The sequence below is a fragment of the Mchenga conophoros genome, linkage group LG12 (assembly GCF_057382185.1).
Source record: "Mchenga conophoros isolate Kocher_MC1m ecotype Shallow Benthic linkage group LG12, M_conophoros_male_GT1.1, whole genome shotgun sequence".
Taxonomy (NCBI): Eukaryota; Metazoa; Chordata; class Actinopteri; order Cichliformes; family Cichlidae; genus Mchenga; species Mchenga conophoros.
The window spans coordinates 6,577,450-6,602,141 of record NC_140537.1 but is presented as its reverse complement, the minus strand read 5'-3'; the positions used below and the strand labels follow the sequence as shown (position 1 = coordinate 6,602,141).

Below are 24,692 nucleotides of genomic sequence, written 5' to 3'. Positions count from 1 at the left end.
TGATGTTACCAGAATGACACTAATTTATCCATGTAAATTTAAACACTAGGGTTAAATAAGGAGTTCCACAGGGTTCTGTGTTGGGACCAATTCTTTTTACATAATATAATATAAGTGGATTTGAATGGAATTGAATATTATGCCCAGTTAAAGCACTATCTTTCACATTTCCTGTGATGTTGAACACTGCATAAAAAAGCTGAAGGAGGCATGATATACCAAGGTTGGCATAACAAGAGCTTGTGTGTTACTCGTGCAGTTTGCCAGGCTAATCCGATGACCTGGCAGGAGCCCTCAGCGGCTGGCTCTGGCTGTATGGTAGATTTGTGTAGGTAACAGGTTTACAAAGATTAAAAGATTTAATAGGAAGACAAATGGCAGGAAAAGACAGCTCATTCCTTATTTTAATACCCGCTGTTATACATGCAACTATGTTCTGAAAACGGTTTTCCAACAATAAACACACACTGGCAGGAAAATATCACATAAATACATTACAGAAATGTCTTGGCCTTAAATGAACAAAGATTCTTTGGCATCACCTGAAGAGGGCTGTTCAGTCAAGACATGTCGGAAAATGAATGAACTGAAATGGTTTTGTTGGAGGAACAGTCATAAATTCCTCTTCATTGTTTTGCAAGTCTTATAGGTGGCTACTGAAAATATCTGATGAAGGTTGTTACTGCTAAATTCAATAGTTTACTTACTTTTTTCCAGCCTACACTAGAATATTGCTCAGTTTGTTCAGTGAGAGAGATGAAAAAAGTTTGTATAAAGTTTGACACTGTGTTAATAAAATCTGTGATGCATGATGGTAAAATGCATGATCAGGACATTCTTTGGATTCTTGTTTCATTAAAAAGGAGTTTTTACTAGTTTTTTTTCTAGGCTTTAAATGCACATCTTCATCACTCCCACTATGTCCAGGATCGCTGTGTTAGCACCTTCTGGCTTATTCACAATTGACAAAAACTGAAGCTCCAGTTTGCTGCATTTCCCATGATGTTTTCTCTGCTTTAACTACACGGCCTAACAGTTTAATAGCACACCATGTGACTATTATGCTTTGTTTCACTGTTTCTCACAGAGGCATCCTACAACGAAAACTCTCCATCATATGGCTACGACCTGGAGCATTCAGACGAGCTTGGGCCTCGCCACGGACCTCTGTCCTTCACGGGATCTCCTACCTCCTCGCCACGGCTCCGCTCTAAAATCAGGAGCAACCGAGACAACCAGTCATCTGGTTCTCTGGACTCCCCGCTGTCGGTAGTGTTGCTTTAATGACTACAGTTAGAGTCCTTCATTGCCATCTCTCCAAACGTATTTCGTAGCTGTGGTTTCTCAGTTCTGTGGAAAAGTTACTTCTTCCAATATCACCCTTTGGAAGCCCAGGCCTTCCTCATTTCATTTCAGTTTTCCTGTTGTTGCTTGTGATTCTGCTCCCACATGCTTTATGTGCACATAAGTGATAAACGTGCTGCAAGATGTTGAGGAATTTGCTTTTTGCTGCTTGATGCTGGAGGAACAAATGACTTGATTCAAAATGTGGCACAGTGCCAGTCTTATGACATAACGGTGTCTTAGCACTGTGGTAATCTTTAAAAGATTGTTATTGCTAAATTTTTTTTTTTTTTACTTAGTAAGATCTTTAAAAAAAGTGTGATCCTATATTTCCCATAATATATCTTGATGGCATTTGCTGTCACACCCTGCCTTCTTAAATAAAGGCCTCCAACTTACAAACTGCACGTCCCCACAGTTTGTGATTTCTGGTGCTGAAATGTAAAAATTTTAGCCACTGAAAGTGACAAGCAAACTAAATAAGGCGCCCTTCAGAGAGGCATTAACAATGATACCCAAGCTCAGGCATCCATACCGCAACAATAAAACATCCAGTGCGTGTTTGCCATGTAGCTCCCAGATGGGAGTGCTTTTCAGCGTTGCTGAAAAAGACCATACATACTCAGCAAACATACTGTGTGTAAACAGATGTTAAAAGGAGACGGCGCTCCCCTCCCCCTCCAGTCTGCCCCTCTCCTATCTGCGGTATTCTTATCCTCTGATGTGTACACTTGGTGATCTTCAAAGCCGAAATCATGGTGGAGGGTGGGTTCACTTGACTTGCAGCTTCTCCTCCTCCTTCTTCTTCTTCTTCTTCTTCTTCTTTTTTTATTTAGCAAATATAATGGAAGCATTTGATGCAATCAGTGCTCCAGTGAGTTTCTCATTGAATGACTCCTACTGGGGGTGACAGATGTCTTTGACCTGTTTGGACTAACAACTCCAGGATCAGAAACACATTTGTCTTCCTCAAGATGCTAGGAGTTTCTGCTGCTGTCCTCTTGGAATGTAAAACTCCTACAGACCTCCTACAAATCTGGACTCCTATAATCCCACAGCAAAAATATCTGCAGCTGGGGGTTTGCAGAGGTGCACAGGCAGCTTTTGTAAAGATCAAACACGTTGATAAATGGCATATCATTACTGTGACTGTGTGACTTTTGTGTAGGTGAATACCATTTCTCCCTGTTTGCCAACTGTTTTCTTTCTTCCCGTGTTTGTTTCAGGTGGAGCTGGATCAGGAGAAGGGGTTAGAGATGAGAAAGTGGGTTCTGTCAGGAATCCTGGCCAGTGAAGAGACCTACCTCAGCCACCTGGAGGCCCTGCTGATAGTATGTGTAATATGAAAACAGGCTTTTAAAAGACGTTCTTAGCTTTAGTTTAGTAGCAGCTGAAAATGGGACCTATTAAGGTCATTTTCAGCTGTTTTATAATTTTATTCTGGGAATCCATTAGTGCAGCTTTGCCTGACTTGCAGTTCACAAAAACCCTCAGTTATGTTATAGTCACCTTTTATCCATCCACTCAGTCCTCCTTTGTCTTAAACAAGCTATTTTAATTCCTGTCTCCTGAGGGCCTCTTAATTAAACTTAATTTAGTGGTGTAATGCAAGTATTTTTAAACAAGTTCAATTTTCTTATTCTTTTCTTTAGTATTTCTATGTCATGCTACATTCTACTTTTGCAAGTATTATACTTTATATTGTATTATTTTAAAAGATTCAGCCAATAGTTATTTTGTGGGCGAATACAAAGTATATAAACTGATAATGTTTTAGAATAAGGTATTCAGCAATGTGTAAATGAATTGAAACGCCTGTAAGTGAGGTACTAATGACTGAATGAATATGAGTCACTGTGAGCAATGAGCATTTTGACTTTGTGGGGAAAAAAAAATGTCTTCATGTTCATACAAGTAACAAGGACGTGCATGAACATGCAATCCAGAGAAAAGCTAAAACCGACCCCACGATTTAATGGGTGTAGAACCACAAGATATCACAGCAACAATAACTTGAAGTTATTGTTGTTTGCTGTACAACTTTATCAGTCTCTCATGTCGTCGAGGAGGAATTCTGGCCCCCTCTTCTTAACGTTGTTGCTTCAGTTCATCGGGTTTTGGAAGTAGTTGTGTGTGAACAGCATTTCAGTCAGATAGAAGCCTGGACTTTGGCCTCATCACAACGTTGCAGCAACTGGATTCTTTTCTTTTTCTGCCCTTTTGTTGTAAATTTGCTGCTGTGCTTGAGATCATTGTCCTGTTGCATGACTGTTTTGGCCAAACTTTACCTGTTGAACAGATGGCCTCATATTTCACTCTTGTGTATACCAAAGTATTCTGGAGTTCAATGCTGATCAGTGGCTGTAAAACAAGGCAGAATCATCAAATTATCGCCCCTTCACCTTAACCACCTCATATGTGCTTCACAGCTGGTATGAGGTATTTGTGCTGATATGCTGTGTTTGGGTTTTCCCTGAAGTGCCGGTGTGTGTTATGGCCAGATAGCTCCACTTTGGTCTTGTATTTCCAAAGGACATTTTTCTTAGAAGTCTTGTGGTTTGCTCATATTCTACTTTGAAAACCTAGACTGTGCTGCTACGTTTTTGTTTTTTGTTTTGTCAGAGAGAACAGGCTTTATCCCAGAAACCCTTCAAACAAGCCATACTTGTTCAGTCTTGTTCTAATTGTACTCTCATAAACTGCAACATGCTAACTGAGGCCGGTGAAGTCCGAGATGTAGCTCTTGTTTGGCTTTTTGTTTTTCCTAATCTGATCATAGTGCGGCCTTATCTTTGCGTGAATTTGCTGGGTTGTCTGCTGATTTGAAGACTGTGGTGTTGTCAACACACCTGAATGCTCCGGACCAGCAAACTGCCTAAACCTCTGATTTTATAGAGATGCTCAAACTTGGTGATGATCAATTAATTTGCATTTGATTATCAAAATGTGACTTACTTATATTTCCTATTGAAGCAGGAAAGGTGTACTTCACTTTTTACAGGACTGAATATATTTATGCTAATACTTGCGTATTTAAAAATAATGGATGCAGGATTTGTAGCAAAGTACTTTTATACTTTGTCATAAAACTAGAAAAAGCAATTTGAAACCTAGCACACTTAGCATTAGAAACACACTAGAAATGAATCCAATTATTACAATTTTGTTACCTTATTTTGTATAACTTTTGATAAGATAGCTGACGTAAGCTAATTTTGTTAGCATAGAGACTGGTCCAACCCTTTTAAATAGTAAATAATAGATTTTCTTCATGCAAACAAACAAGATAACTTGCAGTTATATGACAAATTTCTTTGCTAAACTGTTTTTTGGTGTTTTTGCAGACACAGTGTTCACATTTTTAGAATTATCTCATGTTAGCTAATCTTAGCTAATGCTACTAAACACGTCAGTCACCTTTGGCATTTACTGTATTGACTCATGTTCTGTGGTTACTATTTTGCAAGGCCTTCAGTTATTCTTTATAAATGGTCATATATGGTTGTGATTATTTTTGTAGCCCATGAAACCTCTGAGGGCAGCAGCCACAACATCCCAACCGATGCTGACCATCCAGCAGATAGAGACCATCTTCTTCAAAGTACCGGAGCTTCATGAGATCCACAAAGACTTCTATGATGCTCTGCTGCCTCGAGTAGAGAGCTGGAGCCACCAGCAGTGTGTGGGCGACCTTTTCCAGAAGCTGGTAACTAAGCAGCTTGCTTACTTACTTAGCTTTGTTTGATGTAATGGGATGAGCTGGAAAACAAAAAAGTCAGTCTCAACATAACTGTAAGTTGAGAATGTTGCTCTTCCAGTTAACTCTCATCCTCTGTCATAATGATCTCACTGGTACAGCTGGTGCTGGGAAAAAAAGACAAATGTCACCTGTTGTTCATGGACGGTTGCTTTATGACACATGAATGAAAAGCTTTAGCCAGAACATGTTCTTCCGTTACTCCTATTAACTTGGAATTCGGCAGAAACAGACAAGTAAACAAGGAAGTCTGAACGCAGTGAACAACAAAGTGTTTGATGAGCTGATAAAAGTGAAACATTCCTTTATTTGATTTGATTTGTAACAGTTTAAGCAGAATTTAGCCACCATATAAAGAGTGGCAGTCCTTTCAGCTAAACTCAGTTCTCCTTTGGATAAAAAGAGCAAGCATCAAATAACACGAAACCTCCAACCACCAAATTGCATGTTGGTTTTTGATCAAAGAGACCACCATTCCTCAAGTCAGTAACTTTCAGATGCTAATTATAGTGCTCCTTAAATGTCATTCCTTGATCATTAATGAGCGTTAAAAGAGGGGAGACTTGGAGAGGGGAAAGGTGGGAGTCTTTGGCTGTAATGTAATCCTCAGTGGATCTTGCACATCTGAGTAGACTGCCTGGAGTCGTCTCCTGGCCAGATAAAAGCCTTGTTTCGCCACATGACAAGCAGTAAAGGAGTGCAAAAATCCTCTATAGAACGTTAATGAATAAGAGCTACCTCAGTGTTTGCCACTGGATGACGAAAGATTAAAGATGCATACATGCAGGGATTTCTATAAACACGTGCACAAACATTGAATCACACTCTGCTTTATCAGTTGCCTCTGTATTCCTGCCAACTCGTGCCTGAGCAGGCACAGCACACTGTGACACTGTGGTGCTAACAGACTAGTAAAATCTATCCGAGTCTAAGCTTTATCTGCTTGTGCCCTTTAGGCCAGCCAGCTCGGAGTGTACCGGGCCTTTGTGGATAACTATAAGGTTGCTGTGGAGACGGCAGACAAGTGCTGCCAGGCAAACGCTCAGTTTGCAGAGATATCTGAGGTATGTAATCATGCTACGCACAGCAGGACTGCAGCAGGCAAGTGTTTGATGTTGTGCAGCTCCCCGGGACAAGTGATGACAGGGCTGTTTTCGGCAGTCCTCGCAGTGTAATGAGCTGAGCGACTGCAGCAGTTGTTTTAATTGCTCCGTGGGTCAGTTACTGTGGTTTCTCAAGTTTTTTTTGTCTTATTCCAAATATTTCCTCTGGTGTTGACTTCCTGGCAGAATCTCATGGTCAGAAGCACAAAGGATTGCAAAGACCAGTCGGCTAAATATTCACTGGAAAGTGAGTAGTGACTCAGATGAACACAGCGCCTCCACGTTAATCAATATTGCTAGGAGTAGTTGAGTTGTGATGAGGCCTGTTGAACTGACTCTTCCTCCTCCTCCTCCTCCTCCACAGCTCTCCTCTACAAGCCTGTGGACAGAGTGACGCGCAGTACTCTTGTTCTGCATGTAAGTTGGATATGGAGCTTCATTTTATCCATATGAAGACTTTCCTACAACTCTGTTTGTCATATTTCCTCTATTCTAGGACTTACTGAAGCACACACCTTCCAGCCACCCAGACTATCCGCTGTTACAGGATGCCCTGCGCATCTCCCAGAACTTCCTGTCCAGTATAAATGAAGAGATCACACCGCGCAGGCAGTCCATGACAGTAAAGAAAGGAGAGGTCAGCGTTTAATCAATACTATGCTCATATATTTGACTTTCTCAATGAACACCCACGCCTGCAATTTCCACTTTATCTGGACTGTTGACAGTAAAATGTTCAAGGTGCCTGGAAGCTGCTGTAAAAGCGTGTGTCAGGTTGCTGCTGAGTCATCTCACCCTGTCTGATGTAGCCATGAAGGAAGTGGAGCGTAGAGGAAGCTCATGACAAAGCCGTGCAAACACACCGGAGTTGAGGGGTCTCCAGGAAAATCCGTCGATTACCTCTGTGCTCACTCCCATCCTTCCCTCAGAGCTGGTCCATCCCTGCTTCCCAGAAATGACGCCTTATCAACTTTTACTGTCTAAATTGCTTTTCGCAGTGGGCGTGTACGGGCTTAGTAGTGCTTCCTGACCTCTCTGTCTCCCCCTGCGTCACGCACCTCTGGGGTCTGAGTCAGATGACCCAGTTGAGAACTTCCTCTGTTTTTCCTGGGAATCGGTTCTGCCCACCAGGATAGGATGTCAAATTCAAGAAAGTTTTCCAGGACATTCCTTTGCTTATTGTTCAGGAAGTCTGAACGCCTGCTGAGAGATCGACAGATAACAAGCCATGACTTGGCTATCAATTGAAAATATGGGTTTGTTGTTGTTTGCGCTCACCTCGTGACTAAATGTGCATCCATTGTTGATGTTTTGCAACGTGACCGCCTGTAATTAGCCCGAGCGTTTAAACCTGCGAGCGTGTTTAGCTTCACCTCCGGTGTGCATGCCTCAGTTGTCATTTTAGTGCAGCAACATATAGCATTAGAAGGGTGTGAACTCTGTGCAGTGACAGCTGTTGTTTTTTTCCATTGGATTATTGACAGTTTGTGGTCTTGTTTAAGTCGCAGAACAATAAGCGGATGTAACCCTGCCACCTCTTTCAGAAACCAGGATGGTGTCGAACGTGCTTGAGTCCTTCACCAGCGTGTTTGTGACTTGCCAGAACCGAGCTGGTGTAAAAACGGCAGAGGAAAACCATGCTGCAGTGATTTCCTTGTTTTTGTCAGACTGTGGTTGGTGTGGGATGGCAGTGTCTCATATGGGCAGTGTCACTGTAAACAGCCTCATCCCAGAGGTCAGAGGGAAGAAAAGGAATTTAGATGCATGCTGTTGCAGGAAAGCTTAGTGTCATCACATTGTACAGCATAAGCTCAGGCTCCAGTATCAGAACCTATTGCCAAATAAGAACCTGAAACACAGAGCATAAGAGGCTTAAAGAGACAGTCACCCCCGAGATCAAGCTTCATTCTTTCATGCTGGTTATACCAAATCAGACCAGGCAATGTTTTTCCATTTTTTTCAGTGTTCTGTTGTCCAATTTTGGAGCCAGTGTGAATTGTAGCATCAGTTTTCTGCTCTTAGCTGATAGGACTGGCACCCAGTGTGGTCTTCTGCAAGGTTTAATGTGCTGTGTTCAGAGAAACTCTTCTGCATATCTTGTTTCAACAAGTGGGCATTTGAGTTATTGTTTCCTGACTGTTTTCAGACTGATTATTCCCCTCTGACCTCTGGCATCAACAAGGCATTTTCACCCCGAGAATTGGCGCTCACTGCATATATTTGCTTTTTTTCCGGAACCTTCGATGTAAACTACAGAAATAGTCGTGTGAAAAAATCTCAGTAGGTCAGTAGTTTCTGGAATACTCAGACCGTTCAAATTCACTTAAATCACCTTTCTTCCCCAGTCTGATGCTCACTTTGACCTTCAGCAAGTTGTCTTGACCATCTCTACATGGATAAACTCATGACAGGAGTTTCTACCATGTGATTGACTGATTAGATTTGTGTAAATGAGCAGCTGAGCATATGTGCGTAGTATGCTCAGATGACGCCATTATGTTTACATTCTATCATGCGGCCTCTAGAGCTACCCTTTATTCACGGGCATAAACTGTATACAAAAGATGGACATTCATTCATTAAAACTGATGCGCAAACACAGCTATGGCAAAAGAAACCTGGTTAGTGAATTGAACTAGCAGAGAAACTATTAGCGGTCTGTGTTTACATCCACCAGCCAATACAACCATTCCCCTAACTTTAATCCTTTACAACATCCAAATGGGTTTGTTTTGAAACAATTACTCCCTCCAGCATTTGTACAGGAAGGGACAAACTATTCATAGAGGCTAAAACCAATATTCTATCTAGTAATAATGATGCTTATTAATGTGGTTTAGTTGTGTGTATCAACATGGCAACTCCTTTGTGAAACTGCCCACAGCAAAAGTTCACTGGATTAAAGTTTCTGGAAAGAGAATTTACTGCTGAGTTTTTCTCTTGTACTTTTTGGCGTTTTGAACACTACAAGGCAAGCTTCATTTAGTTCCATTATATATAAGCGAAGGTCGTAATAGCCTTTATTTCCAGCACTGGGCATTTCACTTCAAAACAATCTGGGTGGATAAATACTACTGGGTTGAATTCATCTGAGAGCAGTAGCAACACCGCAGCGTTTAAAGTATTCACAACCATCAGCACTTATATAATGTGAAACCATTTTAAACGGCGCAACAACGTCAAACCTAAATTAGACGGTGTACTCTCAGCACCTCCTGTGGTGTGCCACTGTTTACCCTGCAGCAGGATAGGTATACTGGTTGAGATGTGACATGCTTTGTACACACTGATCCCTTGTTTCCTTTGGCAGAACCGTCAGCTCCTGAGGGATCGCTTTATGGTGGAGCTGGTGGAAGGTTCCAGGAAACTCCGTCACGTCTTCCTCTTCACCGACCTGCTGCTCTGCACCAAGCTGAAGAAACAGGCTGCAGGGTGAGTCTGGGTCAGCGTCCAGCCTGAGGTTACAGATGCAGGCATGTGACCTGGAACATCCACTGGTTTAAACCCCCGTTGGGGAAATGAGAGTGACTCCTCCCAGGAACTTAAATTGTCCTTTGCTGAAAATAGAACTATTTCAGTTTGAACAAACAGTTTTTGTACTCTGACGCTGCTAACAAGCGATTATAAAGGCAGCTAAAAAATATATTTATTTGTAGCCTTCTTGTATCTTGTATTTCAACAGGAAAGGGCAACAGTATGACTGTAAGTGGTACATCCCCCTGGCTGACCTGACCTTTCAGACCATCGAGGACTGCGAGTCCAGCCCCGTTCCTCTCGTTCAGGATGAGGAGATTGATGCACTGAAGATCAAAATCTCCCAGATCAAGAACGATATCCAAAGAGAGAAGGTGACTACAGAAACATATGTGACAGAGTTCAGAACAAACAGCATCATACCACCAGGGTGATGACTGCTTTGTACCAAAAAAACAAGCAAAAATAAATTGAGGAAGTACAGATTAACATGTGAGTAGAGCTGAGTGTCTAGACAGGCCTGCACTGCATTAACGCTGCTCCTGTTTATCTGCAGAGAACCACTAAAGGGTCCAAGGTGATTGAGCGACTGAGGAAGAAGTTGTCAGAGCAAGAGTCCCTGCTGCTTCTCATGTCTCCCAACATGGCTTTCAGGGTGGCCAACAGAAACGGCAAAGTGAGTCAGGGGTCCTTAGGAGGGAATTAGGGAAAGGAGTAAAGACTTTTTATATGAAATAGGTTTTTTCTATCATTGTTAATTTGGTTTTTACTGCCCTCTGCAGTTGATACAATGAAATTGCACCATTTGAGCTCAAGAAACTATTGAAATACTCTTCCCCCTTTTGCCTTTCAGGGCTTCACATTTCTGATCTCTTCTGATTACGAGCGTGCAGAGTGGAGGGAGCTCATTCGTGAGCAGCAGAAAAAGTGTATGTTTTTTTTTTTTTTCTTATAAAAATTTAAGACAGGATGGCAGCACTGTTGAAGCAGCTTCAATGTTATTTTCACCCCCTTTCACTGTAACATACAGGCTTTAAAAGCTTCTCTCTGACTTCTCTGGAGCTGCAGATGCTCACCAACTCGTGTGTGAAGCTCCAGACTGTTCACACAATTCCAATGACAATGAATAAGGAGGGTAAGATTGTATAGCATTGGATTAAATCTACGTTTTAATACAGCCTTGTGTTGTACTTAACATTTGACCCTCCTGCCTCCTTTCCTTCCACAGATGATGAGTCACCTGGTTTATATGGCTTCCTGAATGTCATTGTCCACTCTGCATCGGGGCTCAAACAGAGCTTGAGTAGGCGTCTTAAAGTTGTTGTTTTTTTTCTAAATAGAAATCATTTTGTTGATTACTGTAAAGGTTGCATGTAGTTTCACATCACTTTGTGTGTTGACCCATCCCGCTTCCTCCCTTTCGCTTTCTCTGTCTCTCTGCGGCTGTCAGCTGGGAGGGCAGCTGCAGGAGAACAAGTGGGATTAGTCATGAACAAGCCTCTTCAAATACACCTTTGAGTGCTCAAATCACCGCCTGCTTGAGAAACTTTACACTGTTTGTCACAGTGTGTTTAAAAAAAATAGTTCCCAGGAAACAGCCAGTGATGTTGACTGGGACAAATTTACTGGGAAATGAATATCAGAGTCACATTAACTAAAGAGAAAGAGAGGGTTCTGGTCCAAAGCCAGCAGTCAGTTGCAGAGACAGAGGAAGCACACAGCACAGTCTGGGCATGTCTCAGCTGGGTGACTAATGTGGATGCTCAGTTTTAAGTTTCACTTTGATTCAACTGTTCTTCTGCTTCCACCCGCTAGACCTGTACTGCTCTCTGGAGGTGGATGCCTTTGGCTACTTTGTGAACAAAGCTAAAACACGCATGTACAGAGACAGCACAGAGCCCAACTGGAACGAGGTGAGAAGACAAATCCGTAAGCAGAAAAAGACGTCCCTTTACTCAAGCAAAAAACTCGCCCACATATTTTGCATGAAATTATTTGAGTAGTTCAAAAAAAAAAACCTCCATTGTATACTCAAGGAAATTCAAAAATTCACACAAATGTGCACACGGCTGAAACCTAATGAGCATTTGTTCTGTTCCTGCACAAGGAGTTTGAGATTGAACTGGAGGGCTCTCAAACGCTGAGGCTGCTCTGCTACGAGAAGTGCTGCAAAGAAGACGGAGAGGTCACAGACAAGATTGTGGCTAAAGGACAAATAAAGGTACAGACAAAACACAGAAGATGTGGGTCACAGCAGAAGTTTGTATGTTTGTATAAAAAAAACAACTTCAAAGAACGATTACAGTTTTAAGATACTTCTTATTAGATTTACCAGTTCAAGATCTGACCGATAGCAGCTTTCCTTTGGTCCAAATTCAATTCAATTCAATTCAATTTTATTTATATAGCGCCAAATCACAACAAAAGTCGCCTCAAGGCGCTTCAAATCAGTATGAACATCTGGGAGTTTAGAAAATGGTTCAGTTTATATAATATTTTGCGTGACTACACATATTTTTTTTAAAGTTGGTCAACAAAAATGATGTCAGTGCCAGGACACTGGGATACTGTATGATGTAAAAAAAACAACTTGTGAACACTGCCATTTGCTGGCAGGTCCTGGTGTACTCAGTCTACATTTTGGGTATAATTTATTATTACAATTTATAATTCATGAAGTTGGCGCCATTATGGCATGTGCATAAATGCATGCAACACTTTGACTTTAAGAAGCAAGTCGTTGGATTCTCAGATGCAGCAGGAATATTACAGTCAGCAGAAAGACTTCTACAAAGAGCTCAAAGCAACACACTAATTCCAGCTGGGAATAACATTTTGTGAACCCTTTAAACTGTGGTCAGCATTAGTGAGTCTCATTAATTCAGCCTGTCACAGGCTCTTTTTTTCTTCATCACAGTAAAGAACTCAACTGAAAGTTTCATTTGTAAACCTTTTACTCTGTTACATATGTGAACTTGTGCAGCAAAATGAGTGAATTAAAGGCTGTATACATAAACGCTATTTGGCCGATGTTTCCCCTGGTCTTTATAGACCAGTGTTGATACTGATCTCGACTTTAAATCTTAACATTTCCACGCACAAATCTCTGCCTCTGTAAATTGAGCTTGCGCCCTCTAGTCTGTTGATTCTGGCCACTTCACAGTGTTGTCTTATCTGTGTTGGCTAATCCTGCCCTGTGGGAGCCCTTTGCCTTTGGAAAAAGAAATGAGTCTTGAGGTTGCCACTGGGTCACTTCAGCTTGACCCCCTGATTGGGTGTAGTGACAGGAGACGGATTAGACTTTGTGGTTGACCGAATGTAGCTGCTGGCACTGCTCCAGAGTATAACAGAGCGAGAAAGACTCACGGCTCTGTTTGATCTGGCAGTGAAGGGATTTCACTGCTGGACAGGTGGGTCAAAACACAGCGGAGCTTTAGAGGAGGGGGCATGGTGGGGGGTAGCATTCAGATATTTGCTAGCAGCTCCGAAGTAGGGCACCAGTCGGGTGTATCGTGGATTTGAATATTAAGTAATGCGTCAGATATGAGGAAGACGAGGCACGTGTTAGTTCTGATGTTAAAGGTCAATAGTGCTAATCGGTAACTAGGCTGAGAGGATCCTCTTTAGGCTACTTGATATGCAAATTTACCAGCCAACACTCCTTGCAGCGGCAGGGGTGAAGCATGCTGGTAATGAGGGTAGGAGGGGATTCTCAGGAGTTAATCCCCCAAATCCATCTGGGAGGTAGAACAACACGCAAGCAAACGTGGCTGACTGGCGTGGCTTTGTTCCTTTCTGACTTCCAGTGGAATGAAAGGATATGGAGTCTTATATTGCATGAATGTGAAGATGGGACAGCGGGACACGATTTTTTTTTTTTTTTTTTTTTTTTTTTTTTTTTTTTTACTAAAGATTCAATGAAGAGGATCAATATTCTTCAATGGCTCGTTATTCGGGGAACAAGGACCTGCTGCTCTTGTTAGTGTGCCGGCTTGGAAAATTGTGATATCCGTGGAACAGTGCTGCTTTCTTTGTTTGTTTACCATCAGTCCGCAGAAAAAGCTTTTCGGAGTTGAGAAACGCAAATGCCAGAAATAAAGAGCGAGAGTAACCCAAAGGAAGAGGAGATCATGGATCAGGCAGAGGGTAGGCTTGAAGAAGAGGGAGACGCAACTCTAAGAAAACCCACGAGTACAGGGGCCCGTTTGTGGGAGAGAGTCCGCAGCAGTCTGATCAGACCAAAGGTAATGTGGTAATGTGGAAGTGAGCTGCGGGCTGTCTCGGAAAGCACTTTTTTCCTCCTCCTGGCAGATATCTAAAACCCTATTTCTGTCAGGCTTGAACTCTTTTGAGGTTTAGAACGTGTAGTGTAGCGCCTGTGATTGTTTTTTTTTATCTTTTGGATAAAGAAGCATTATATAAGAAAATTGTTTTCACCGAGCAAAGGATTATCTCAGTGAGATTCGATGGTTTCTTGGGTGACAGAACATCTGTCGCATTGGACAGACACGGTGCTTAGTGGTGAGGGCGTGATGTTATCACATTACTCATGCCTGATCACTGTAAATAAAAGCTGGCAGTTGCTGTTAGTCACATGCCTCAAATAGATTAGTGGAATGGGATAACACCAGCAGAGACATGTGGTGCAATTACACTGAAATTTTCCCTAAATTTGTTCTCGCTCACTAACTTTCAGTTCAGATCAATAGGCGCATGTTTTCTGTTTTTTAAATTGTGAACTCATTGTCCATTTTATTTATTTTTCTTTCCTTCTAGTTGGATCCACAGACGCTACAAAGTAAAGACTGGCAGAGGACAGTCATCACCATGAATGGGGTGAGTGTTTCCAGCTGACCAGAGAGAACCGGCTAAATTAGGAATGACACCGAAGTCGGCAGCTGATTGATGGGTTTCAGTGTCGAGTCCACACAAAATTTACTGGAAAGATAAATGTTGAGATTTAAATGCTGGTTCTCCTTGTTTGTCTCACCATTTCCTCTTATTAATGATGAATAGATATTAAGAAAGTATTAAGGCTGCTTAAAATCCACTTTAAGATGTCTCAAATATGCCATCCATCATCTTCCGTTTAACCAGTTCGTTTGTTTTTGTGTTTCTGTTTAACTGGAATCAACTGTGCCACGTTGTTAAAGGAGATCAGCTATGTTTTCCTTATCTCATATTAAGATTAAGACAATGATGTCAGAGCATGTGCGAGTAATCCCAGTGAGCTAAAAGCTGAGTGACGAGTGCAATGAAAGTAGGTAAACATAATAACATCTCAGGCAAGTAGCTCTTGCTCTGAGCAAAGAAGCCCCGCAGACGTGCTGTTAAAACCTTCAGTTTGAGAGAGGCAGCCTGGCCAAAGAAAGCTGGCTTAAAGCAAGGACGCAGGGAGGGAGAGCAGCTTGTTTCAGATGGTGGATGAAATAAATATGATAACTGTGGACCATCTTCAACTGTGAATCATGCAAAGCTACTCTAGTAGAGTCCAAGATGAAAAATCGACGCTAGAAATGAGCTTGAACCAAAGTAATATATAAATATGGGGGTCTATTGGGCTCGACTTGCCAGCCTGCTTTGGCCACTTGCCAACAGTTGCTAACTTTTGATTAACAGTCCAGTAAAACAGACATCATCAAGTCGCTTTGCTGCCTCTTTATGTTATGTTTTAGGATTGGACTTGTTGTTATCACTCAGGCTGACTTTATCTAATCTTTTTGTCAGATTGAGGTGAAGCTTTCCATGAAGTTCACCGGCAGAGAGTTCAGTTTGAAGCGAATGCCTTCCAGGAAGCAGTCTGGCGTCTTTGGAGTGAAAATCAACGCAGTAACAAAGTGAGTAGCTGTTATGTGTTGACTGTCATTGTTATCTATTTGTAAGAGTTAACATGTTTCATTATGTCAGTATATGTGAAAGTTTGTTTGTTTTTGGCGTAACACCAGGACCCTAAAGGTGAAGCACCAAAGGGGATTTTTTTCATTTTGTCATTCACGCCAGAAACATGCCAAACTACCTTATGTGGAAAAAGCTTATTTGACTGTAACTAAAAAACAAAAGGAAAGAAGCTAGACCGCCACAAGTCAGAACAGATTGATGCAAATGTGGTCTTTAAAAACATTAGTACTGGTGATAAAGTAAATAGATTCAGCTGTGGTCTGATTTACATGCCCTGTTTCTACGATCTGTGGAATTCTTAGTAGCTGTAACCTTGTTTTTGTGCCACTGTGTCATTAATAGGCGAGAACGCTCCAAGGTCCCGCTCATTGTCCGCCAGTGTGTAGAGGAGATTGAGCGACGGGGCATGGACGAAGTTGGGATTTACAGAGTATCTGGTGTCGCAACTGACATTCAGGCGCTGAAGGCTGCCTTTGATTCAAGTGAGTTCACTTTAAACTTGGGAAACAGAGACAGCTGTTTTAGAACAAATATACTTGATGTGAAGACAAATGTAAGAAAAGAGTCCTGAGAAATCGACTTCCACCCTGCTCAGTATTTTTTTTTTTTTTTTTTTCCTCAAAGCTCTTGTACTCCTTGGTATATACTGACCGATGTCTCATTTGTCTTGCAGACAACAAGGACGTGGCTCTCATGATGCGGGAGATGGACGTAAACGCCATCGCGGGAACACTGAAGCTGTATTTCCGTGAGCTGCCGGAGCCTCTTTTCACTGATGAGTTGTACCCAAACTTTGCTGGAGGCATTGGTTAGTCACCACCTCATGTTTAACTCACCCCTACAGCATCTTTGTTGGTCAGGAGGAGATACATTTGTTGTTTTTGTCACCAGAATATTCATATGTGCATCTGCCTTACAGCTCTTTCTGACAGTGTGGCCAAGGAGAGCTGTATGGTCAACCTTCTGCTGTCCCTACCGGAGCCTAATCTGTTGACTTTTCTCTTCCTGCTTGACCACTTGAAAAAGTAAACAGCTTTCATTAAATCTGTTATAGCACGTACCGAGTTATCAAAATAGAAGACACTTTAAGAACATTAAACAAGACTGTCAAATCTTCAAAGAATTACATTTATATATCAAGGGGTTTTTTTTGCCTCTTAGGGCCATTTTTTGTGAAAAGAGTACTGAGAAAGCAGAATATGATCATGAGCTCTGAATAGTGTTGTAAGCAGCTGAAATCAGTTTATTCTGTAGGGTAGCTGGACATGTAGCCTTAAACATAGGGTTAAAGTAGAACCAATGATTCTTCACATCAGAAAAGCCCCACAGACATGGTTCTTGGTGGTACTTGATCTTTGTGATTTTCTGGGAACCCTGAGGTAGACTCAGAACTTCCGTAAGCGAATTTATCTCATCTGGCCTGGGAAAATCTTGGAATCTCCCAGGAGGTACTAGAAAACATTGCTGCCCAGAAGGACATTCGGAATATCCTGTTTACCCTGCTGCCTCACAAACAGATGAAGATGGGTGGATGTTTCATAGTTTAGTTAAATATGAATTTTGTGTGGTAAAAGATGGTTATGGTAACTAATTTGAATGTAATTGTTTGCACACTTTTGGTACAGAATCAGTTTGCTGACATCGCTTTTTACCTCATCTCTTGCATTTACATTTTATACCTTTTGGTGAAGATGTGCTGTTTAGTTAGGATTTTGCTAAACTAATTTTTTTTTTTTTTTTACATCATTCTTATAGGGTGGCTGAAAATGAAATCATCAATAAGATGTCTTTGCACAACATAGCCACCGTCTTTGGCCCCAATTTGCTTCGGCCGTCTGAAAAAGACAGCAAACTCTCAAGCAGCTCGCAGCCAATCTCCATGAACGACTGCTGGTCCCTAGAGGTCATGGCTCAGGTAAAACCCGTGATGAGTGAAACTGCAGCGTTTAGAGAGCCCGTATGGGTCTGATCCCTTCTTCGTGTGTCTCCATAGGTCCAAGTCCTTCTCTACTTCCTTCAGCTTGACAGCATTCCCACACCTGACAGCAAACGTCAGAGCCTTCTCTTCTCTACTGAAGTATAACAGCGACGTCCCGCTGTGAGGAAGAAGCTCAGCTGCTTCAACAGGTGGACGCTGCTGGTTTCCTATTCATGTAACCACCAGGGGGAGCCTTCGACCCACTGAAAACTGGAAACAGCCACCATGAGCAAAGCCATTTCTCCTGGAGCTATAATGACCATGCCCTGTTCTGTTTAAGCTTACCTGCTGTGTCAGTAAAAAGCATCTGATTATGATGTGTGGACAAAATATATGATTTCTTTTTTTAATTTACATTTTTAAAAGCAATATTAGAATACGATATGTTAATGTTTACCCCCGCTCTGTTTGGTCACTGTGCACATCAGCTCCATATCCATAGGGGATGACTTCTGCTGGATTTTATAAGATGTGGGGTGGATGGACTTTTTCAGACTTATATTTTTGAAGTCTAAATATATTTTTGTTTTTTGTAGATCTGTTTGACTTGGTTTCAAGCTCACCTGTGCCAGTGTTTCCCTGCTGACGATCAGTAGAACATTTCAGTTATCCTAATGTTTACACACTCTGAATTTTGTACAGAATTTAAAACGTATAAGACTGAAAACTGTAGTTAAGATGCAGCAACATGCAGGCATGTTGACCTCAACACTGTTTTCTGTGCTATACAGTTTGTGTAGTGACCTTTTACAGGTTCTTCTGGTGGAGTCCGGGCCAACTTTCATGTACATACCAATTCTTTTTGGAGGAGGTACAGAGAAGTGAAAGGAAAAATCATTCCAGAAAAAGCCCTTTTTTTCCACCCATGGAATGTATACTGTGCTGTGTGTTAATTTCACACTTGTCTTTTTACCCATAATTCATGCATCCACTTTTTTTTGGTTAGATTCTTTCTGAACTGATGTATTCAGCTGGAATCAATAAATAAAAAAAAAAAAAAAAAAAAAAAAAAAAATATATATATATATATATATATATATATATATATATATATATATATATATATATATATATATATATATATATATATATATATATATATATATATATATATATATATATATATATATATATATAAAAAACAAAAACCACACTGCTGTAGAAATGAGAGCACTTGGGAATGATATGATGATCTGGAGCACCAAACATTTCCCAGTAGGATCCTTGAAGCATAGTTATGCACTCATGTATTGAGAGTTATTAATAAGTTTATCATTGACATGCTGTACCTAGTGTAAGTTAAAGCTCTGTGAAAAAAAAAAAACACTGTGTATTCACATTTTTCCAAATCATTTTAAGTATTTAAACTTGTTAGCACAAAGTCTAAAGGCTTTTGATTCATGTGAAATAAGCAATAACTTTTAGGATGACCAGTGTGATATGTAAATAAATACTTGGCAGTATTAAACTCTTCTTGTGTCCTTTTTCAGTATACAGTGTCATCAGGATAAGGGGTTTATTCCTCTTTAATGAATGAAATGTACTGAACTGAGCCTAAACCACATTCAAGAGTATGAAATGTTTTCACTGAAAATTAGATTAGTGAAAACAGGAGCGAACATCCAAATCAGGCTCAATTTATAGTTTTCCAGAGACCGGATTTGTGGCTGGGTCCCTGTCTATGTTTATATTCTGATACTTTTCCGCCCGCATAAATAGTGTGATAATACTTGAGGTTTCAGATATATTTCAAACTAGTCTTAGAGATTAAAAGAGGATAAGCATTCATCCAAATGGTTTTCCAGTTTCTTCATTTTAAATTAAATCGTGTAAAGTCGTTAATTTGGTTACAAATTAACCACATTTGGTTAATTAGATACATATATATTTATATTAATTTGGTTACAAATTAACCACATATTTGCTTATGGTGGAGGCAGTGGAGTGTCCCTCCTGCGGGTGATGCTGAGGTGATCCAACACGGGGAGGGGGCAGAGGCTCATGCGGCGGCTGCTGCCAACAGAAGGGAGCCGACATCCGAAACCGGTGCTGCCCGCTGCCGTAACACGTTGTGGGCTAGGCAGACTGTTAGCGACCGCAAATGGATGCCTATCGGGCCCTAACCTGCCAAGCTGGGAGATAAGGAGAACCTTAGGTAGGAATATTTCTGCAGTTAAGTGGAGGGGCGCTGTCTTTTTGCCGGCTATGCTAACATTGTTAGCTTAATAATAGCATTAGCGACATAATTGTTGATATTTCTTGCTGGCAGCGCGGTGAAATTAACAGACTGAAAAGAAACGCAGGCACCTACGCCGAGGTCACATGAACAACCAAGCCTAGTTTTCTTAGTTGTGTTGGCTTAACTACTGCTTATAATGTTGTTTTAACCCTTACACCCGATTTTGGATAAGCTGTCAAGCTAACGAGCGTGCTTTGAGTCATCTCATAAATAATTTCACAATAAGTAGATTGCCAAGTAGTCTCGGCGGGGGGCATTCGTACAGTAGTTTCATGTGTGCCAGTAAAACCAGAGCTATTGTTAAATCGAGATTTTCCCTCAAAATAAAGTTGCCGTTATGCTTTGTTAACTGTTAAATAGTGTTTTAAATATGTCCTGATTTTTGCTGCAGAACATTTTTCATTAGCTAAAAGTATCTGCAGTTAAAAAAAATACATCTTGTGTCTGCGTGCATTATACCTCATGTCATCTTTAACTGTTATTTTCACTCGTCTGTTGACATTTTCGATAGTAGCTGTTGAGGGGTGTGCTTACGTGTCTAGGTTGGTGCTTTAGTTTTGAAAGGCAAAGCAGGAAGTTTACTAACTGCCTGCCTGACAGTACAGCTAACTAGCTAGCTAGGTTATGTCAATAATTTTAAGATGCTATTTGTTTTTCCTAGGGTAGTACAAATGTTCATTTATTCCGTAGTGTGGGCAGATTGTTTTTCCCTAAAATAAAATGGCTAAATGACATACGTGTACATTTCACACGTCGTATTAGGGCTGACGTTTGTGTTGCTGTTTCAGAGGAGTCAACACTACTGATATCTCAGCTTGTCTTTTGGTTGACCATGCTGTTTCAAAGATGTGACTTATTCGTATACTCCATTTATTGAAAATTAGATACATATATATTTATATGTAAAACCAGGTGTCCACAGATGTCTCTCAACTTTTGTCAACAGTTTGGAGAGATCAATATACCACGGTCTCCTCATGAGATTAGTTTCCAGAAGATAGTAAAGGGGAAATATAGCTTTGTGGTCTCTGGCCGATGAATGATTTGTCTTTGAGAATAGAACAAAAACACATTTTGGGGAAATCTCAGTCTTGGAGACTTTCTTCTCTAGTGGCACCGAACACAGAAAATGTACGACTAGTTAATCAGTTAAGCGGTTACTTTTAACGTGCTCTGTGGCACTTATAAATATGCTGAGCAGGCCCAAGGACACAGAGTTTGTGGCAGGATTCAAGTAACACCGGATTTACCCGTCTTTGAAAGAGGGTCCACCGCTGGGAGAAGAGCTCACATGGTTAGTGGTTAAACATGGACTGTGACCAAACTGATAACTGGATTTAGATATACGAGTAAGATGTTAGTCAGCAGTTCTGGATATTGTGGTTACACCACATAGTTGTTGGCTGTGATTCTTTGTGCATCAGTGCTATGTGGTGGTGAAGGGAAAACAAAACAAAACAGAGGAGCCGCTCTTTCTCAGGTGACTGAAAGTGTCACTGCAGGAGGTGATCAGACTGACTCAGTAACAGCAGTGTACAGGAGAACGGTATTATTGTATGGGTGCAGTACATACCGGTAAATACCCCTTTGCATAGATGAATGTGCATTTGACAGCTGAGTGCAAAAACCATAAGCACTCACTAGTCTATAGATTTAAAGATTTAAATAGTTAAAGCTTTGTCATAAGATGGTTCATTCCTGTTTGGCATTAATAACCAGACATTTTTTTAAGTCAAATTTGAGGTTTGAAAAAGTCTGTGTCTCAACTGGACTGATCTCTGCTTGTCTTTGTAAACAGTCACCCTTGCAGGGTCGACATTTCTTTTCTTCTTCTTTTTCTTGGGAGACGCCACCACAGGAAGCTGATGTTATGGCAAGGAAGTGCCTCCCCGCAGTTAAAGAAAGAGCGCAGTGAAGGGTTATTTACTAGACCACTGTGCTTTCCCCCCCACCTCTTTCTCAAACACTGTTTCTTCTTTGTCTCAAGCTCATGTTTTTGTGCAACCCTGGATCAGATCCAGTGCACTTATTGACAGCGAAATCAACTACAACAGCTCTGTTAATTTGAAATAATGGGAACTTGCCCCTTGGCTTATCTCAGCTTTAATTGCATGGTTTACAGTGAGCTTTGCACCTTTATGCATTTATAGAGCTTGCAAAGTAAAGCGTCTGGACTTCTTTAAGTTGCTTGAAGACGTTTCACCTCTCATCCGAGAAGCTTCTTCAGTTCCAAGGTCAAATGGTGGAGCGTCCCAGATTTAAGCCCTATGAGAGTGTCCCTCAAGAACCTACAAAGGACCCCCTAATTACACAAGCCAATGTGTGAAAACAGGTGTAGCTCACAATCAACCAAGGTTTAGAGTGAACTCATTGTGAAACCTAGCCCCACCCTATCATGTGATTTACTGAGATCAAATGGCCCAGGAAGTGAGTGGGCGTTAAGGTGTCTGGGAAGTCATAAGCCACCGCTTCTGTTCAAAAATGGTTGTTCACAGTGGACATAGATGGCTTCTTTCACTCCCCCATCTATGTCCACTGTGAAGGACCATCTTTGAACAGAAGTGGTGGCTTACAACATCAACTGTCTGCCATCTATAATCCAGTTTTGAGATCCTTTCCCAGACCCTTTAACGTCCACTCACATCCTGGGCCATTTGATCTCAGTAAATCACGATAGGGTAGGGCTAGGTTTCACAATGAGTTCACTCCAAACCTTGGTTGATTGTGACCTACACCCGTTTTCACACCTTGGCTCGGTGTGAAACGGGTGATTAGGTTGAGATCATTAGGGGGTCCTTTGTAGGCTCTTGAGGGACACTCCCATAGGGCTTAAATCTGGGACTCTCCACCATTTGACCTTGGAACTGAAGAAGCTTCTCGGATGAGAGGTGAAACATCTTCAAGCAACTTAAAGAAGTCCAGACGCTTTTCTTTCCAAGCTTCCTAGACTACAATGACCTGAATGACTGAGAACATTCACAGACATATTTATACATTTATAAATATTTTCTTTCAACAGCATCCTGATCAAAATAGGCACCTTTATTACATTTAAACTGATGTCATTTTGTATTTCATAGATTCTGAATGTCAGTTCAGCAGTCACCCTTCCTCCACTGTAAACTTGTGCTGTTAACAGTCAAAAGCCTGGCTAATATTTAAGACGTGTCTGCCAGTTTCAGGCAAACATTGTGGACTTTGGCCTTTTCATTCTGTGCTGTTTGTTAAATATTTGAGCTGTATTTAAACCGGTTGTGCTCAATGTAAGTTTAGCCACCCGGCAGCCGTCTTCAAAATGCCTCCAGGCAGGTATTTGAGCAGTTATTTTGAAGCACCTATGTGACTGAATGGGTAGAGAGCCATAGTTGTAATTTCAGTGGTTACAGGGACATAACTGTATGAATAGAAGAAACAAAGAAGTAGTAGAAATAGTGACACTAAAATCATGCTTAAAAGGCTTAAAAAGCTTTTTATATTTGCACAATGCATTCATAGAATAAAAGGATGTTACATGAGCCAACATGAAGAGTGTCTCTGCCCATCCTAAAAAAAAAAGGTAGCATCTGAGAGAAATGTTTATGGTGAGGGAGTTGGCTTATGAGGTTCAGTTACTTTACTCAGCCACTTAAATGCCAAATTGTCAACTGTGCTAATTGGCGTGTTTTGCAGTAAAATAGACTTGCGTTTCTCATATCACAGTCTCTTCATTTTCCATTGTAAGTTCTGGTACATAAGGACATGTCTGGAACTGTAAAGTCTTGCATTGCATGTGCTCTAAAGCATGGTGCTGCTTCAGATGATAAAAAAAATTAGTGGAAACACGCTCTCAATACAACTGGCAGTGCACGCTGCTCTGCTTCTTTGTTGGACTTTAAATAACCAAAATACCTCCATATTATCAAATTCTTCTCAACAGTGTTCTTGTCTTTTGAAACGTGGGGTATCTGGTTGTTGCTGTTGCTTGACTGTTCATTAAGATCCTCTATTGCCCTTTTGTCTTTTTATCTTGCTTTCACTGTTTTAAATTGTTGGGAAACAACCCAGCAATAGAGGGGAAATTTATGGTTCAACGGCTGTGACGCATTGGCAGTCAGTTTGCAGCTACAGACTGCCTCCCTGCCTATCTGCAGAGATCTTCTGCTATCAGATGGGAGCATGGTCAAAAATATGTGGTACACACATCAGTCTGTAGGCTAATCTTGTTTGAGCTGTTGTTGGTCCATCAGCCAGCACTGTAGAAGAGCAAAGTTATATAGGATTTTTAAGACTAATATTGATATTGGGTGAATTAAGAATATAGAATATTGGATTTTTTTTTTCCTTTGACACACAAATCAAACAGATTTTTGTAACATTTGTTATATGTAGTTACTTATTTACTTGTTCTTGCTCTGCCCAAGTGTGCCCAACAGCTGCCTGTTTCCTATGTGGCATTGCTAAAAAGGGAGTTCCAGAGTGACCCCTGGTGGACATTCTGTGCAACATCAACACTCATGGTTGAAGGGTGTTTCTCTATTGTCTCCTGCTTAGTGGCCTTTATAAATTCTGAAATTCCAAACTCTAATGAGTGGCTGATATGTTTTTCTTTTTATCTGTTGATTGGCTCTCGGGGTGAGGGGCAGGGGAGACGCTTCTTTTGTGTTACAGAACTCTCCCATAGATTTTTATTCAGGATTCACTGTCTCCTCTTATCTAATGTCCCTTATTTAAACACGTTGTTATACTATGAACACTCAGTCCAACAATGTAGAGTCAGCAGGAGTGTTGTTTGTTAGGCGAGGTTGTTTGTGATACTGTAATTGATCACAGATGCTGGTGTAGGAATGTGGAAAACACACCGGGTTTTTGCTATTTTATATATATGTTTTTTTCTACAAATTTAACCAAGTTAGAGTGATG

At 41.0% G+C, this 24,692-nt stretch overlaps 2 protein-coding genes across 3 annotated transcripts in view; both read left to right on the top strand.

Annotated features, from left to right (window-relative positions):
- The window catches only part of LOC146562018 (breakpoint cluster region protein), a 31,255-nt gene extending 12,697 nt beyond the window's left edge, over positions 1-18,558 (top strand). The window contains exons 2-23 of the mRNA XM_085293505.1: positions 1,088-1,269; positions 2,571-2,675; positions 4,865-5,050; positions 6,058-6,165; positions 6,391-6,451; positions 6,569-6,621; positions 6,701-6,841; positions 9,515-9,636; positions 9,887-10,052; positions 10,235-10,354; positions 10,532-10,607; positions 10,709-10,813; positions 10,907-10,981; positions 11,494-11,591; positions 11,786-11,899; positions 14,455-14,514; positions 15,406-15,515; positions 15,919-16,058; positions 16,250-16,384; positions 16,496-16,601; positions 17,332-17,491; positions 17,570-18,558. Of these exons, the coding sequence (XP_085149631.1) occupies positions 1,088-1,269; positions 2,571-2,675; positions 4,865-5,050; positions 6,058-6,165; positions 6,391-6,451; positions 6,569-6,621; positions 6,701-6,841; positions 9,515-9,636; positions 9,887-10,052; positions 10,235-10,354; positions 10,532-10,607; positions 10,709-10,813; positions 10,907-10,981; positions 11,494-11,591; positions 11,786-11,899; positions 14,455-14,514; positions 15,406-15,515; positions 15,919-16,058; positions 16,250-16,384; positions 16,496-16,601; positions 17,332-17,491; positions 17,570-17,659 (2,513 nt within the window). The 3' untranslated portion in view covers positions 17,660-18,558. The remainder of the gene's footprint in view (positions 1-1,087; positions 1,270-2,570; positions 2,676-4,864; positions 5,051-6,057; positions 6,166-6,390; positions 6,452-6,568; positions 6,622-6,700; positions 6,842-9,514; positions 9,637-9,886; positions 10,053-10,234; positions 10,355-10,531; positions 10,608-10,708; positions 10,814-10,906; positions 10,982-11,493; positions 11,592-11,785; positions 11,900-14,454; positions 14,515-15,405; positions 15,516-15,918; positions 16,059-16,249; positions 16,385-16,495; positions 16,602-17,331; positions 17,492-17,569) is intronic.
- Positions 18,559-19,524: 966 nt separating this feature from the next.
- The window catches only part of specc1la (sperm antigen with calponin homology and coiled-coil domains 1-like a), a 26,897-nt gene continuing 21,729 nt past the window's right edge, over positions 19,525-24,692 (top strand). For both annotated transcript variants that reach the window (XR_014894598.1, XM_085293504.1), the window contains exon 1: positions 19,525-19,709. The gene's annotated coding sequence lies outside the window, so the exon portion shown is untranslated. The remainder of the gene's footprint in view (positions 19,710-24,692) is intronic.